The 15,593-nt window shown below is 45.7% G+C and overlaps 1 protein-coding gene across 1 annotated transcript; it reads right to left on the reverse strand.

Moving 5' to 3' along the window:
* Nucleotides 1-587: 587 nt before the first annotated feature.
* Nucleotides 588-971, reverse strand: LOC134434476 (olfactory receptor 14I1-like; the record flags this gene model as incomplete). Its single annotated transcript, XM_063183128.1, has 1 exon — nucleotides 588-971. A coding segment is annotated over exon 1 (384 nt), but the record flags the coding sequence as incomplete, so codon positions are not given.
* Between the last annotated feature and the right edge of the window lie 14,622 nt (nucleotides 972-15,593).

A 15,593-nucleotide genomic window follows, 5' to 3' on the forward strand; every position in this document is an offset into this window, starting at 1 on the left:
AGTTACATTCTGAAGGCTCTGCAGCAGAAAATGGTTCTGAAATGCTTCTGAAAATACAGTCCAATCAATTTTCTCAGGGCCTTCTTGAGCTCCTGGTTCCTCAGGCTGTAGATGAAGGGGTTCAGGGCTGGAGGCACCACCGAGTACAGAACTGACACTGCCAGATCCAGGGATGGGGAAGAGATAGAGGGGGGCTTCAGGTAGGAAAATATGCCAGTGCTGAGGAACAGGGAGACCACGACCAGGTGAGGGAGGCAGATGGAAAAGGCTTTGTGCCATCCCTGCTCAGAGGGGATCCTCAGCACAGCCCTGAAGATCTGCACATAGGAGAAAAGAATGATCACAAAACAACCAAAAGCTAAAGAGACACCAACCAATGAAATCCCACTTTTTCTCAAGTTAGAGTGTGAGCAGGAGAGCTTAAGGATGTGTGGGATTTCACAGAAGAACTGGCCCACGGCATTGCCATGGCACAGGGGCAATGAAAATGTATTGGCCGTGTGCAGCACAGCAAAGAGAAAAGCACAGGCCCAGGCAGCTGCTGCCATGTGGGCACAAGCTCTGCTGCCCAGGAGGGTCCCGTAGTGCAGGGGTTTGCAGATGGACACGTAGCGGTCGTAGCACATGATGGTCAGGAGGAAATACTCTGCTGAGGTGAAGAACATAAAGAAAAAGAGCTGAGCAGCACATCCTGAGTAGGAGATGCTGCTGGTGTTCCAGAGGGAATTGTGCATGGCTTTGGGGACAGTGGTGCAGATGGAGCCCAGGTCAGTGAGGGCCAGGTTGAGCAGGAAGAAGAACATGGGAGTGTGCAGGTGGTGGTCGCAGGCTATGGCGCTGATGATGAGGCTGTTTCCCAGGAGGGCTGCCAGGGAGATGCCCAGCAAGAGGCAGAAGTGCAGGAGCTGCAGCTGCCATGTGTCTGCCAATGCCAGCAGGAGGAAGTGCGTGATGGAGCTTCTGTTGGACATTCCTTCACTCTGGCCATGGTGGACTATTGAAACAAGACATTGACAAGCTCTTTAAGTCAATCCAATAGTGTTAATTTAGGAATTCTCTAAAAACTGCTTCTTTACATGTGGGGGAACTTCACTCAACATTTTAATTCTTGAGTTTGGGTTTATGCTCCGGATTACTGCCTCATCTTCAGCATTGCTCTCAGGCTGAGCCCCTGGGAAGCCCAGTGGGAAAACAGGGCTCCCTGTACCCCAGTGCAGTCAGACCTGCTGGAACCACACAGGAGTGCCCTTTCCTCATTACACCTCCCTCTAGTTCAGGGTCATTGAAAATAAATGTGCCTGAAAAATAAAGTTTAGTTTTTAAAGACTCCAGTTTCAAAGCCAGTTTCTCTAAGGCGCTCTCTCTTTCCCGGTGCAGCTGGACAAGATGGGATATCAAGGACTGGTCTGGCTCTCTGCTGCTAGGAGTTGTGCCTACTGGGAGCTGTTTCTCTCTATCCAAGCCTTGTCCCTGCCAGTGCTGCCAGAGCCCAACCCAGCCCTGGGGGCTCAGCTCTGCCCTGCAGACCCCTCCCAGCACAGGGCACTGCCCAGGGGCATCTCCCTGGCAGCAGGGCCTTAAGGGCAAGTCAGACGAACAGAGATGCTGCAAGCCAAGGTGCTGCTGCTGCTGTCTGTAGGGAGAGAAGGCTGAGGAGGCACTTTCTGAGGGAGATCTGAGGCACATCTGCTGATGCCCCGGCTGACAGTGCAGGAGTCTCAGTGACACAGCCAAAGCTGACAGCCCCTTTCCCTTCCCTTTAGGAGAAAGCTGAGAGCAGCCCTGGCTATGCAGCACAATCTCCAGAGTAGGAGGAATCTGCCCTGATGGGGGTGGCTCCTTCCACCTCCAACTTCTCCCTACCGCACCCATGGGGAGCTGCCAGGCAGGCTGAGAGATGTCCCTGGCAGGTGGCACATGCCCTGGGCTGGCCAAGAGCCCTGAGGGCTGCAGGAGCGGCTCTGCAGGACAGCCCTGGGCAGCCCTAGCTGCAGCCCCAACTTCACCCCCTGCAGCCATCCCTGGCAGCAGGAGCCGTCCTGCCCTGTCCCTCTGACGGTGCCCAGGGCAGCCCCGTTCTGCAGCACATCCACCTCCTCCTTCTCTTGTGCCAGAAAGAAACTGGGAGAGTCCTCCTGACACATCCCCCAGGCTATGGGGGGTGCTGGCTTCAGGAGATCCCTCCAGGAGCACAGGGGACATTGCCCTGCATCCACACACTCACCATGCACAGGGCTGTGAAGATCCTTCCCCAGGTGAAGTCTCAGCTCAATGTCTTCCCAATCCTGATTGCCTTCAGCCTGGCTCCTGTCCCCTCAGTGCCTGCAGGCAGAGCCCTCAGCCCTGCTGGGCTGGGAGAGGAGCTGGTCCTGGGAAGAGCTGTTCCTTTAAAGCTCAGCAGCACAGACACAGCACAAGGACTTTAATGAGCCTCTAGGGGATTTGGTGTTGTTTATATCAGACTCAGTCCCTGAGAGAGGGCTCAAAAAACTTTTCAAGAACTCAAATTTAAATTGAAACTCTGAAGTTTCTTGAAGTTTAAATGGTTCCCACTGAGGAAGTGTCCCCAGGTTCCAGTTAGAGCAGAACACTGGAGGCAGTTATGACACCTGCAGACCAACAAGGCAAAGGTATCTCTGGTGCTGAGCAAAGCTAGATGTGTTTGAGGAATGCAAAGGGCCAAGGCCTGAGCCCCAGCCCCTGGCCAGGCAGATCCTGTCCCTCCCTCCTTGCTCAGGGCTCTTCCTGGGATGGGCACTGGCATCAAGGGCAGGAGCATGGGGCGGCCCCTGCCAGGCTGCTGAGCAGGGACAAGGAGGCAATGAGGCCCCAAGCCTGCAAGGGTCACTTGTCTCCTGCTCCTGCCTCAGGCCCAGGCCCAGCAGCCATGGCCAAAGTGCTGCCCAAGTTGGCTCTGGCAGGGCTGTCTTGCAGCTGCTGCCTATGCCTGTGCCCTGTGCAGCCCAGGCTGTGCTACGGTGTCCCTGCCCTGCACCTGTTGTAAATGAGAAGCTTGACTAGGCCAATATTCAAGCAGCAATCAATTTATTATATTCAATGGTAAACTATGAGCAATACAGCACTGGGTACATTGGGAGAAGTTTTCCCTCCAACTGCACACCAATAGTTGAGGCTTACAGGTACTTATAGGGGTACTCATCAGCTTTCTCAGCAGTTTCTATTCCAATTTTTACTCATCAGCAGTTTCTATTCCCAATTTTTCTGTCGCAATTCTATACACTATTGTGATTTAGTTTTTCTCGGGATGTATGCCAAAAAGGAGTATCCCCAGATGGTGGTGGTCCCGTTTCCGAAAGAAGAAAGACAGATCCCATCTAGTGGAGTCCAGGTCCCCAGATGTGGGTCCACCTTTTGATTGCAGAGACTATAAATCTCATAACAGTGATGTCCAGCTTCCCTTGGTCAAATATGTAAGTCCTGGAGTTTATGTTCATCTTCCTTTCTCAAGCTGCTTTTCTCTTTTTTGTTAAGGTGTGAGATAAGCATGTTTCCTTTATATATATTCCAAAGCTATAGTTTCAAGTATACAAGCAATATTCTAAAATTACTCTTCAAAAGGTTATTATTGCAGAACTCTTTGAAGCCCCAAAACAGATATCCTTCAAGAAATAATGAGTTAAAACATAGAATGTGAGGCATTTGAAGAAAGCATAGCATTAAGAAACACATAAAGCAATAAATCAGCTAAAGCATGAAACACAATGACAGGAAAGAGAGATAGGGATAGGGGAACTGATGAGCTAAGCATGATCAGAGCCAACAATGTCAAACTGACCCTAAGAACTTTGCCAAGCCATAGAGACCAAGCCAAGTACACCGGGAATTGACCAAATTAGGAAAGAAGTTCAAAAGTTTAAGGAGGAAGACCCATCAGGAGACCCCAGCCCATGATGAAGGCAACCGGAACGACCACCAAGATGATCCTCAAAAGAGGTGTCCCCGCCCACGCTCCGCCTACGCCACGCCCCATATGAATATTCATGCAAAGATATGACTATGTATATGATCTGATGCAATTTTATATCCAAAAACTGTATAAAAGGCCTGCCTTTGTTACGGGAAACTCAGAAATCCATTTTGTGATTTCTCCGACGCGTCACAATAAAATACCTCCTGCTTACCTGACTTAAGCTGAGTCTCTTAAGCAGTTATTCTCGCCTTTTGGGGCAAAATTCGGCATCATTTTCTGGCGACCCAGATGGGACCAGACAGGAGATCCAGGCCTTGAGGGGTCCTCCTGAGCCGAGTCCGGGGTCGGGAACCTCTGGGCGCCCCTGACGAATTTTTGTCAGAAGAGACTCCCCCCCGGACCAGCGCTTTTCCGTGGACGAAGGGTTCCCTGCATCTCCTGCTCCAATAAGAAGTATTTTAATTGTTTATTGGTTTTGGGAAAAAGCGCTTTGTTGGGAAACGGGGGTCAGACGTGACCGCCCGAAGGGAAAGCTGGGGGACGCCCCGGTAAAGAATCCCAGCTGGGTTAGAGTCCCGGCATTGGTTTTGCTGGGTTACATTCCTGGCATTGGTTTTGCTGGGTTACATTCCCGGCATTGGTTTTGCTGGGTTAGAGTCCCAGCATTGGTCTTGTGAATGCAAAAAAAAAAAAAAGAGGAAAAAAAGAAAAAGAGAAAAAGCAGGTTAAAGTCCTGCTGGAAGGAGTATTTGTTTATCTTGGTATCTTTGGTCTGTTTTTACTGTGTGGGAAACTGTTTTTAACATTGTGTTTAATGTTATAACACTGTGAATTAAGGGTCAAGAACTAAGATTGCTCTCTGAGAGGTCTGTCAGCCGGTGATCTTTTTGTGTCTGTTCTATGTGTCTGTTGCAAAATCTTACAGGAAACATCCTGTCGCCCTCTCTGTAATCTTTTAGAAGAGAATAAGTTGATAGATGTCCAGGAAGAAATTTGTCACCCCCTGCAATTGTTATACTGTCTATGGTTGCGATTGCATGAATCTGGCAAACCGGTATCTCACGGTCTGTAGGCGACCTCTCGTGACAAAATCTGGTAAAAGTCTGTTCTGATATAGACCATAAGGTAGGAATTATTTCATAAAGGTGTGTGGGTATGGGTGAGAGTTAATGAGACGCAGCATCGCTGCGAAGCGAGAGGGAGTCCCACTCTGCATTTCCTGTTCTTCGCGAGAAGCCAGGTTGGAAAAGGACAAAGCGATTGAAAATTGTGTGTATGAAGTGTTAAAATAAATTGGCATACCGTACTTGCGAGAAAGAGACTGATCCGGTTAAACAGACACAGGGAATAGCCATGGGAGGTCAACAGAGTAAGGACGTGGATATGAAAACCCCCTTAGGATGTATCTTAAAGCACTGGAAGGATTTGGAGGGATTTCAGGGGGAAGCATAAGTAAAAAGACACTCCTTAAATATTGTACACAGTGGTGGCCATTGTACAAGTTAGATGACAATGAGAGATGGCCGCCGGAGGGAACAACTAATTATAACACTATTTTACAACTAATGCTTTTCCTCCGCCGGCTCAATAAATGGGATGAGGTAATGTACGCAGACATGTTCTTCACCCTAAGGAATAAACCTGAGTGGCAAAAAGAATGCGAAATTAATGTAGCCCCTCAAGATCCCCTAGTACTAGCCCTGGAAAGGGATAAGAAGGGTCCAAAGCCTAAGGAACGTTGCTGTGATGCATGTAGTAGAAATGAGAAAAAGAAGGGTGCGGGACCTACCTGTTTTTATTGTCATAAAAAGGGGCACCTGCAAAAAAATTGCAGAAAGAAACAGCAAGATGAGAAAACTTCTCAGAAAAATCAGAGAGGGCAAGAGTTTTGTTTAACGAAGAGGACCAAATTACTCCTAGAAGAGCCCTTGATAATAAAGCTAAGAGTAGGTCCTCAGAGTGAAGAATTTGTATTTTTAGTAAATACAGGTGTTTCTCGGTCAACAGTGACAAAATTACCCCAGGGAGGTGAGATAAGTTGTGAGTGAGTTTCAGTAATCGGAATTACAGGAGAAGCTTTCCCTGATCCTGTAATAAAAGGAGTGAAAATTGAAACAAATGACAAATTTAGAGTAAATGATTTATTGTTGATACCAGAGGCCGAGGAGAATATGTTAGGCAGAGATCTAATAATAGCCCTAAATTTACAGATAAAACCCTGTGAAGGAAAACTTGGAATTCATTCTTTATCTGAAGAAGATAATCTAGAAATTAATGACACGGGTTGGCATTCAGGTGAAGTGGTAAAAAGTTTAGGGTGAAAGAGTCTAGTCCCCTTAGTCCCTCCTGGTCAGCGCGAGCCTGTGAATTTTAAAAAGGCAAGAAGGGACTATTTATACAGACTCCAAATATGTTTTTAGTGTAGTACATACTTTTAGAGAAATTTGGAAGGAAAGGGGACTTATAAACACTCAAAGGAAGGAGTTAATATATGGGAGATTAATAATTTCAAAAAAAAAATATAGCGATAGTTCATATAAAGGAACACCAGAGGGGGAAGGATATTAGAGTCAGAAAAATAATTTGGCTGATAAAGAAGCAAAAAGAGCGACCTTAAGAAAGGGAGATACTGAAATCATGACCTTACAAAAAAAAAAAAAAAAAAAAAAAAATTCAGCAGGAGACTCTTTCCCTTCCGCTAGTAGAATTGGCAGCTATAAGGAAATTAGGAGCAACATTTAAGGAGGAAAAGTGAGTTTTTCCTGATGATAGAATTATGATGCCAAAACCAGTGGCACATTAGATCTTAGATAACTTGTATAGACGGACATACTGGGAAACAAGAGCCTTTTGTGATCACTTCTTAAAATTTTTTCTGGTGTATGAGGATATTTGAAATTAGAAAGCAAATTACCCAGGGGTGTCTCACCTGTTAAAAGGTAAATAAGAAGGTGTTTAAAAGCCCTCCCTCTGGAAGATGCAAAATAGCCTAGCGGCTATTTCAAAAGATCCAGGTTGATTTTGTAGATTTGTTTAAAGTAGGTCGGTAGAAATATTTGTTAATTATAATAGATCAATTAACTCAGTGGGTTAAAGCATTTCCAGCGGCTTGGACTACAGTTCAAACAGTACTTTTTGATTGATACGGGAGCAACTTTTTCGGTTTTAAATCAGGAATTGGTACCTAAAAGAGATGAATCTGTACAAGTTGTGGGAGCAACAGGCCAACCAGAAAAGGCTTACTTTTTGAAACCCATTAAATACAAAATTGGGAAACAAATGGGAATTCATCAGTTCTTGTATTTACTAAATTCGCCAAAGCCCTTATTGGGAAGAGACCTATTGGAGAACTTGGGAGCCATAATAAAGTTCAACAAGGACAAATTGCAATTTCAAGTAAATGAGAAACAACTGATTACAGCTCTAAGCCTAACAATCAGTTGTGTGGAACCTTAACCTGAGAATCACAATTTTGAGCGAATCCTGAGCGAGACTCACCCATTAGTCTGGGCTACTGCTTGAGCGGGAGATAAAACAGCTGTTGATTTAGCAGTAACCTGGAACTCGCTCTTTGAGGCTTTAAAGGAATGGAGAATAGAGAGAGAAATGGAGCAAGATGCGGACAAAGAGTCGGGGCTGATACCTGACGGGGGGGGCTGAGGTAGAAGGGGGCTCTGATGGGGAACTTAGTGAAGAAAAGCTCGGATGCCATGGGAGTTACCTGGCATGCTACCAGAGCTTCTGGGAAAGCTGCCAAAGCTTCCGGGAAGGCTGCCAGAGCTTGTGGGCTGGGTACCAAGGCTTCTGGGAAAGCTGCCAAAGCTTCTAGGAAAGCTGCCAAGGCCTTGGAGAAAGCTCCTTATCAGCTTCTTCTTCTTCTCGCTCCTTTAGCTAACAGGCCCGCTGCTAGCCCCTTCCACAATTCCCCCTGAAATCAAAACAAGCAGCACCGATTTTTGTTGAACTTAAAATTGGGGCAAGACCGGTGGTAAGAAAACAATACCCTCTGAGGATAGAAGAAAGGAAGGGGATTGAGCCCATAATCAAAAGGTTTTGGAACTGGGGTTATTGATAGAATGCGAACCAGATTTTAATACACCAATCCTGCCAGTAAAGAAACCTAATGGAGCTTATAGACTAGTTCAGGATCTGAGAGCAGTAAACGAAATAACCAAGACATTACATCCGGTAGTTGCTAACCCATACACGCTTTTAACTAGACTGAAGGACAACTTGGCCTGGTTCACCGTATTAGATTTGAAAGACGCATTCTTCTGCCTTCCCTTAGCTCCCGAGAGTCAAAAGATTTTTGCCTTAGAACAGTGGGAAAGGCCGCTGGGAGATGGCACCCTTCTGCAGTACGTAGACGACCTCCTAATAGCAACAGTGACAGAGAAAGAATGCATTGAATGGACTATTTCCTTGTTAAATTTCCTGGCTTTAAGTGGATATCGAGTCTCTCAACAGAAAGCACAGCTGGTGCAAAAAGAAGTGGTGTACCTGGGATACGAAGTCTCCAGAGGACAGCGATCCCTGGGAGCAGCTAGAAAAGAGGCCATCTGCCAGATGCCTAAACCAGAGACGGTGAGAGATCTGCGCGCCTTTCTAGGGATGACAGGTTGGTGTCGGCCATGGATCTACCAGTATACTCGCTAGAAGGGAGAGCCCCAGCAGAACCCATCTAACACGACTGCCTGGAAACAATTGGGGCCATCTACTCCAGTCGCTGGACAATTGGTTCTTGGATGGCAGTAGCTTCGTGAAGCGAGGAGTAAGAATGGCTGGCTATGCAGTCACTACTACAGAAAGGGTAATTGAGTCGAACCCCTTGCCTGCAGGGACTTCAGCTCAAAAGGCAGAGCTGATAGCTCTGACTCGAGCCCTGGAATTGGCGGAGAACATGCAAATTAATATATGGAGAGACTCTAAATATGCCTTTTCCGTTGTACATGCTCATGGGGCCATCTGGAAAGAAAGAGGACTGTTGACTACACAAGGAAAAACAGTCAAACATGCAGAGGAGGTTCTGCGATTGCTAGAGGCGGTACAACTCCCAGCACAAGTGGCCATAATGCATTGCAAGGGACATGTGAAAGGTAACACTATTCCAGAAATAGGGAACAGGAAGGCAGATACGGAAGCTAAATTGGCTGCCACAAGAACTAGGAAAGTGGTAATAGTGGCCCTAATACCAGGAGAGCTGGATACCAATATCCAGCCAGATTACCAGGAATCAGATCATAGATGGATTCAAAGAAATAAGGGCAAAATATTAGAAAATGGTTGGGGTCAATTGGAAACGGGACAGTTAGTAGTACCAGGAAATGTGATGTGGCAGTTTGTAAAAGCAGAACATGAGAAGGGCCACTGGGGTCTAGATCCGCTTTACCAATATTTGCAAACCAGGATAGCAGGACCAAAATTATTTACTACTGTAAAACACGTTACGTCCCAGTGCGAGCGGTGTCTGAAAAACAACCCGAATACGGCAACCAAGATACACCAAGGAGCCATAAATCCAGGTAAATTCCCAGGTGAAGTATGGCAAATTGATTTTTCTGAACTCCCAAGAAAAGGGGGGTTTCGGTATTTGTTGGTATTAACTGATACATTTTCTGGATGGCCTGAAGCATTCCCTTGTAGGACAAATAAGGAAAGAGAGGTAACTAAAGTACTGTTGAATTAAATTATTCCACGGTTTGGGGTACCGAAGAGCATTTCTTCGGATAGGGGTACACATTTCTGTGCAAAAGTAGTGAGAGCAATAAGTAAAGCATTACAAATCAAATGGCAATTACACACGCCTTACCGTCCACAGGCCAATGGGCAAGTGGAAAAGATGAATCATCTTATCAAACAGCAAATTGCCAAAATATGCCAGGAGACTAATTTGCAGTGGTATCAAGCTTTGCCTATTGCTCTGCTGAGGCTGAGAGTCAAACCAAGGTCAAAAGAAAAGTTAAGCCCATTTGAAATTTTGTATGGTAGACCTTATGCTATGCAAGTTGTAAATGGGGACGCCATAGACCAAATCGGTAATCAATACATTTATGATTATGTAATTACGGTGGGGAAACAGTTTGATAAAAATGCTACTGTGATGATAGAGCACCAACCCAAACAACCTGATTGCAAATTGCATCCGTTTAATCTCGGTGATTGGGTGTATGTTAAGAATCTTTTAGGAAAACCCCTACAAGAGAAGTGGGAGGGACCTTTCCAAGTGCTGCTGACTACCTTCACCGCGGTTCGGATCAAGGAGCGACTTACGTGGATCCATTATTCACGGGTCAAGAAAGCTCCGGAGAACAAACAAGAGGAGCAGATGTCATGATCCTGACTCCACCTCAAACCTTTACAACTCTGATCATTGGACTCTCGATAAGTATAGCTCTTCCCCAAGACTCTGCCCCAATAGACCCATGGTCTCATGCACACCAGTGTATCCACCCGGAGTTGGGAATGAGGGGACCCTATTTCGAGGTTTATGCCTTACGTAACAATCAGCCATACGCGAGTGAAATATGGGATCAGTCCTCCATGGTAGCATACGAGGGAGACCAAATCCAAATTGGGTGTCGAGAGCTTGACCCAGTAGAAGGAAAAACAAGGCGGCTAGTACTAACAATTGAACCCTTGATGCCAGCCTCTGAACATAACCTAATTACCTTCAGTCCAGTGAAAATGGGCAAGCCCACTGTCTGGATCCACCAAAAGGGCCCAATTTCATGTCAGTGGAGTGACTTCAGGGAAGATCCACCCGGATCACAACCCCGAAACTCGGTAATTTATAGAGAAGATCCACTTGGGGAGCTACATCCTCAAAACATAACCTATAACCCCCACCCCCTTCTCTATCCTGCAGGAAAGATTGTAGCATCTAGTGGTCCTGAGGAAGGGAAAGCACAGTGTGAGATGGCATTTAGATTGGATCAGTCGATGACGTTCACATGTGAAAGGGAGTTGAAAACGCTTGAACGGGGTTTCAACTTCCCTAGGCGTGTCACCATGTATAAGGTAGAATTACCGAGAGACGTGATTTCATTGTATCCAGATTTAGACTTGCCCCAAGAAACCACTCGACCGGTGGAATGCAAAGCAGTACATAACCTAACCTTTATAGGGCCTCAGGTGATAAGAAAATCTAACGAACTAAAATTATTGTTAGACCCCACTTATTCCCTGAAAAAGGTGCAGATGAACATTCACGCCGACATTACGTACTTGCAAAAGGATTGCCGACCATTTATACAGCAAAGCCTTAAGGGATGGAATGCATGGCTAGCGACAAGGTCTCATCACAGAAGAGCAAAAAGAGATCTAAGTGGGTGGATTGGCACCGGATTTGGTATAGTAAACACGATAGATCAAGAGGTATTAGTGAACAAATTAAGTACCGTCACGTCAAACTTAGGAAAGCTTAAGATGCCCCTCAGTTCATCCATGCTTACATTAGCTGAAACACAATAGCTAGTAGTAAAATTACTAACCATGGTAGCAAACCATACTGCAGAAGATTTTGTAAAGCTCGATGACTACACAGGGGAACTTAGCAGAGACATTGCACTCGCTATCCAATGCTCTCAGACACAAAAATGGGTACAATCAGTAGCGGCAGGAATAATGAGAGAAGGAACATCAGGTATATTACCTCAAGAAATAAGGGAAACAATATTAAAGGACAATCATACTACACAATTTGAAAAGGACCACCAAGCTTGGTGGCAATTAGTAAACTTCACTTATGAGCCTCAACAAGAACACATTGAAGTTTATGTCCTTACCATTAGTGCGGCAGAGGAAAGAGCTATCTTTCCCATCCTCACTCTAGGGACAATACATCAAGATGTCATTGTCAGGCCAATAGACCATAATGTCTGGGCCAGTTATGATTATACCAAAAATAGGTGGCAATCGGTTAGCACAGAAGCATGTATTCCTAGAGGACAACTAGGCTATGGTAGAAGCAGAAGATTTATGCTTAGATGCCGAAAATAGTGTATGTACCTTAGAAATGCTTCCGCATGATAGAACACAATCACAAGTTTACTATATAGGGAATGGGTGTGCTTGTGTAAGGACAGCTTGTGACAACGTCACTATAGATAATTGCCAAGAAGAGACTAACAATACTAACTTCTGTGTATGCAACTTCACCAAGATCGTAGGTTGTGATTTTCATTACACTGTCCCAATAACTACTCAACAGCTAATTAACGCAGATTTAACCTATATCAAGAGATACCGAAATTACAAATAGGGATGGACGTCAAGATTCTTAAAGCAATGCTCGCACATCCTAAAGTAAAGGAATAGGTGCAAAAGGTGAATCAAATGACTAAACGAATGGTATGGCAGGTAGAACATAATTCAGAAAAAATAAAGAATGTCCTGACCGAAGTAGAACAAGTAGGCCAGCATCATTGGTGGGATATCTTTACAGGATACTCCCCAACAGCTACACAGGTCTTCAACTATCTGGTGCACCCAATGCTAATAGTAATTGTAGTTCTGTTACTATTACCTCTCACAAATATTTGCATGTGGTGGAGACTAAGAATCATAATGAAAAGGACCCAAATGGTTTGGGCTATGGTACGAGCGTATCAGCGCCCTATAGGATTAGAATTTGACGAAAGAATTCGTAAGTTATAAGAAAAAGGGGGGAATGAAGCCCCAAAACAGATAGCCTTCAAGAAATAATGAGTTAAAACATAGAATGTGAGGCATTTGAAGAAAGCATAGCATTTAGGAAACACATAGAGCAATTAATCAGCTAAAGCATGGAACACAATGACAGGAAAGAGAGATAGGGATAGGGGAACTGATGGGCTAAGCATGTTCAGAGCCAACAATGTCAAACTGACCCTAAGAACCTTGCCAAGCCATAGGAACCAAGCCAAGCACACCGGGAATTGGCCACATTAGGAAAGAAGTTCAAAAGTTTAAGGAGGAAGACTCATCAGGAGACCCCAGCCCATGATGAAGGCAACCGGAACGACCACCAAGACGATCCTCAAAAGAGGTATCCCCGGCCACGCTCCACCTACACCACACCCCATATGAATATTCATGCAAAGATATGATTATGTATATGATCTGATGTAATCTTATATCCAAAAACTGTATAAAAGGCCTGCCTTTGTTACGGGAAACTCAGAAATCCATTTTGTGATTTCTCCGACCCGTCGAAATAAAATACCTCCTGCTTATCTGACTTAAGCTGAGTCTCTTAAGCAGTTATTCTCGCCTTTTGGGGCAAAATTCAGCATCAGGGTGATAAGGTCACCTCTGAGTCTCCTTTTCTCCAGGCTGAACAACCCCATCTCCCTCAGTCCTTATTCATACGGCTTGTGTTCCAAGCCCCTCACCAGCCTCATTGCTCTCCTTTGGACACGCTCAAGCATCTCAACATCCCTCCTAAACTGAGGGGCCCAGAACTGGAGGCAGTACTCAAGGTGTGGCATCACCAGTGTCGCGTACAGGGGAAAAATGACCTCCCTGCTCCTGCTGGCCATGCTATTCCTGATACTAGCCAGGATGCCATTGGCCTTCTTGGCCACCTGGGCGCATTGCTGGCTTGTATTCAGCCGACTGTCAACCAGCACCCCCAGGTCTCTTTCCTCCTGAGCAATGTCTAGCCACGCCGTCCCCAGCTTATATCGTTGCAGGGGGTTATTGTGGCCAAAGTGCAGGACTCGGCACTTGGACTTATTGAACTTCATCCCATTAGATTCTGCCCATCCATCCAACCATTCCAAGTCCCTCTGCAAAGCCCTCTGTCCCTCTAACAGATCAACACACGCTCCCAGCTTAGTGTCATCTGCCAATTTGCTAATGAAAGACGCTAAACCCTCATCCATGTCATCAGTAAAAATATTAAACAGAACTGGCCCCAGCACAGACCCTTGAGGGACACAACTGGTGACTGGCGACCAGCTGGATGCAGCACCATTCACCATCACTCTCTGAGCCCAGCCATGCAGCAAGTTCCTAACCCAGCAAAGAGTGCTCCTGTCCAAGCCATGGGCTGCCAGCTTGTCTAGGAGTATGCTGTGGGAGACAGTGTTAAAGGCCTTGCTGAAATCCAAATAAACAATATCTGCAGCCTTCCCTGCATCCACTGGGTGGGTTACCTGGTCATAAAAGGTGACCAGGTCAGTTAAACATGACCTACCCCTCCTAAACCCATGCTGGCTGGGTCTGATACCCTGGCCATCCTGTAAATTCTGTGTGATGGCACTTAATATTAACTGTTTCATTATTTTGCCAGGTACTGAGTTCAGGCTGACTGGTCTATAATTACCAAGATCCTCCTTTGCACCCTTTTTGTGAATGGGTATCACATTGGCCAGCTTCCAGTTATCCGGAACCTTTGCAATGGCTTTGCAATCTCATTTGCCAGCTCTCTCATAACCCTGGGGTGGATCCCATCTGGTCCCATAGATTTATGAACATCCAGGCATTTCAGTAGTTGTATGACTGCCTCCTCTTGGATAATGGGGGGGACCATTCTACTCCCTGACACCATCAACCAGCCCAGGAGGGCAGATGTCTTGAGGGCAAGTCATCTTCCCACTAAAAACTGAGGCAAAATAGGCATTAAGCACTTCTGCCTTTTCCTCATCTTCAGATACTAAGTTCCCTCCTTTGTCCAATAAAGAACAAAGGCTGGTCTTACCTTTCCTTCTACCATTAATGTATTTGTAAAAACATTTTTTATTATCCTTTACAGAAGTTGCCATTCTAAGTACAAACTGAGCTTTGGCCTCCCTAATTTTTTGTCTGCATGCTCTAGCAGCCTTCCTGAACACTTCCTTAGAGACCTGACCCTCCTTCTAATGCTGATACATCATCTTTTTATTCTTAAGTTCCTCCAAAATCTCCTTGCCCAGCCAGGCTGGACGTTTACCCTGTTGACTGATCTTTCGGCACACAAGGATGGTCTGTTCCTGTGTCCTCAGGATCTCTGTTTTGAGGTATGCCCACTCTTCCTGAACTCCTTTGTTTTTTAGGACTGTTTCCCAATGGATGCTCTGAATAAGTCTCCTAAAACTCCTAAACTCCTAAAGTCTGCCCTCCAGAAGTCCAGTGCAAGAGTTTTACTGGTGCTCTTCCTGACTTCACCAAATATTGAGAACTCTGTTATTTCGTGATCACTCTGCCCCAAGCGACCTCCAACCACCACATCTCCCACCAGCCCATCTCTGTTTGCAAACAGCAGATCTAACATAGTCTCTCCCCTGGTGGGTTCATCCAACAGCTGCAACAAAAAGTTGTCCTCCATACATTCTAAGAATTTCCTGAACTGCCTCATTATTGCTGTATTAAGTTCCCAGCAGATGTCTGGTAGGTTGAAGTCACCCACAAGAACAAGGGCTGATGATCTTGAAACATTACCTAGCTGCTTATAGAATAAGTGATCTGCCTCTTCTTCCTGGTCGGGTGGATGATAACAGACTCCCAGTATGGTGTCAGCCTTGTTGGCCTTCCCCTTTATTCTTACCCATAGACATTCAACTCCATCTTCCTTAGTTTCAATTTCGATGGCATCAAAAGTTTGCTTAATATAAAGGGCCACCCCTCCACCTCTTCTTCCTTTCCTGTCTCTCCTGAAGAGCTTGTATCCATCCAGTGCAGTACTCCAGTTATGTGAGTCGTC

Source organism: Melospiza melodia, unplaced genomic scaffold (assembly GCF_035770615.1).
Source record: "Melospiza melodia melodia isolate bMelMel2 unplaced genomic scaffold, bMelMel2.pri scaffold_37, whole genome shotgun sequence".
Taxonomy (NCBI): domain Eukaryota; kingdom Metazoa; phylum Chordata; class Aves; order Passeriformes; family Passerellidae; genus Melospiza; species Melospiza melodia.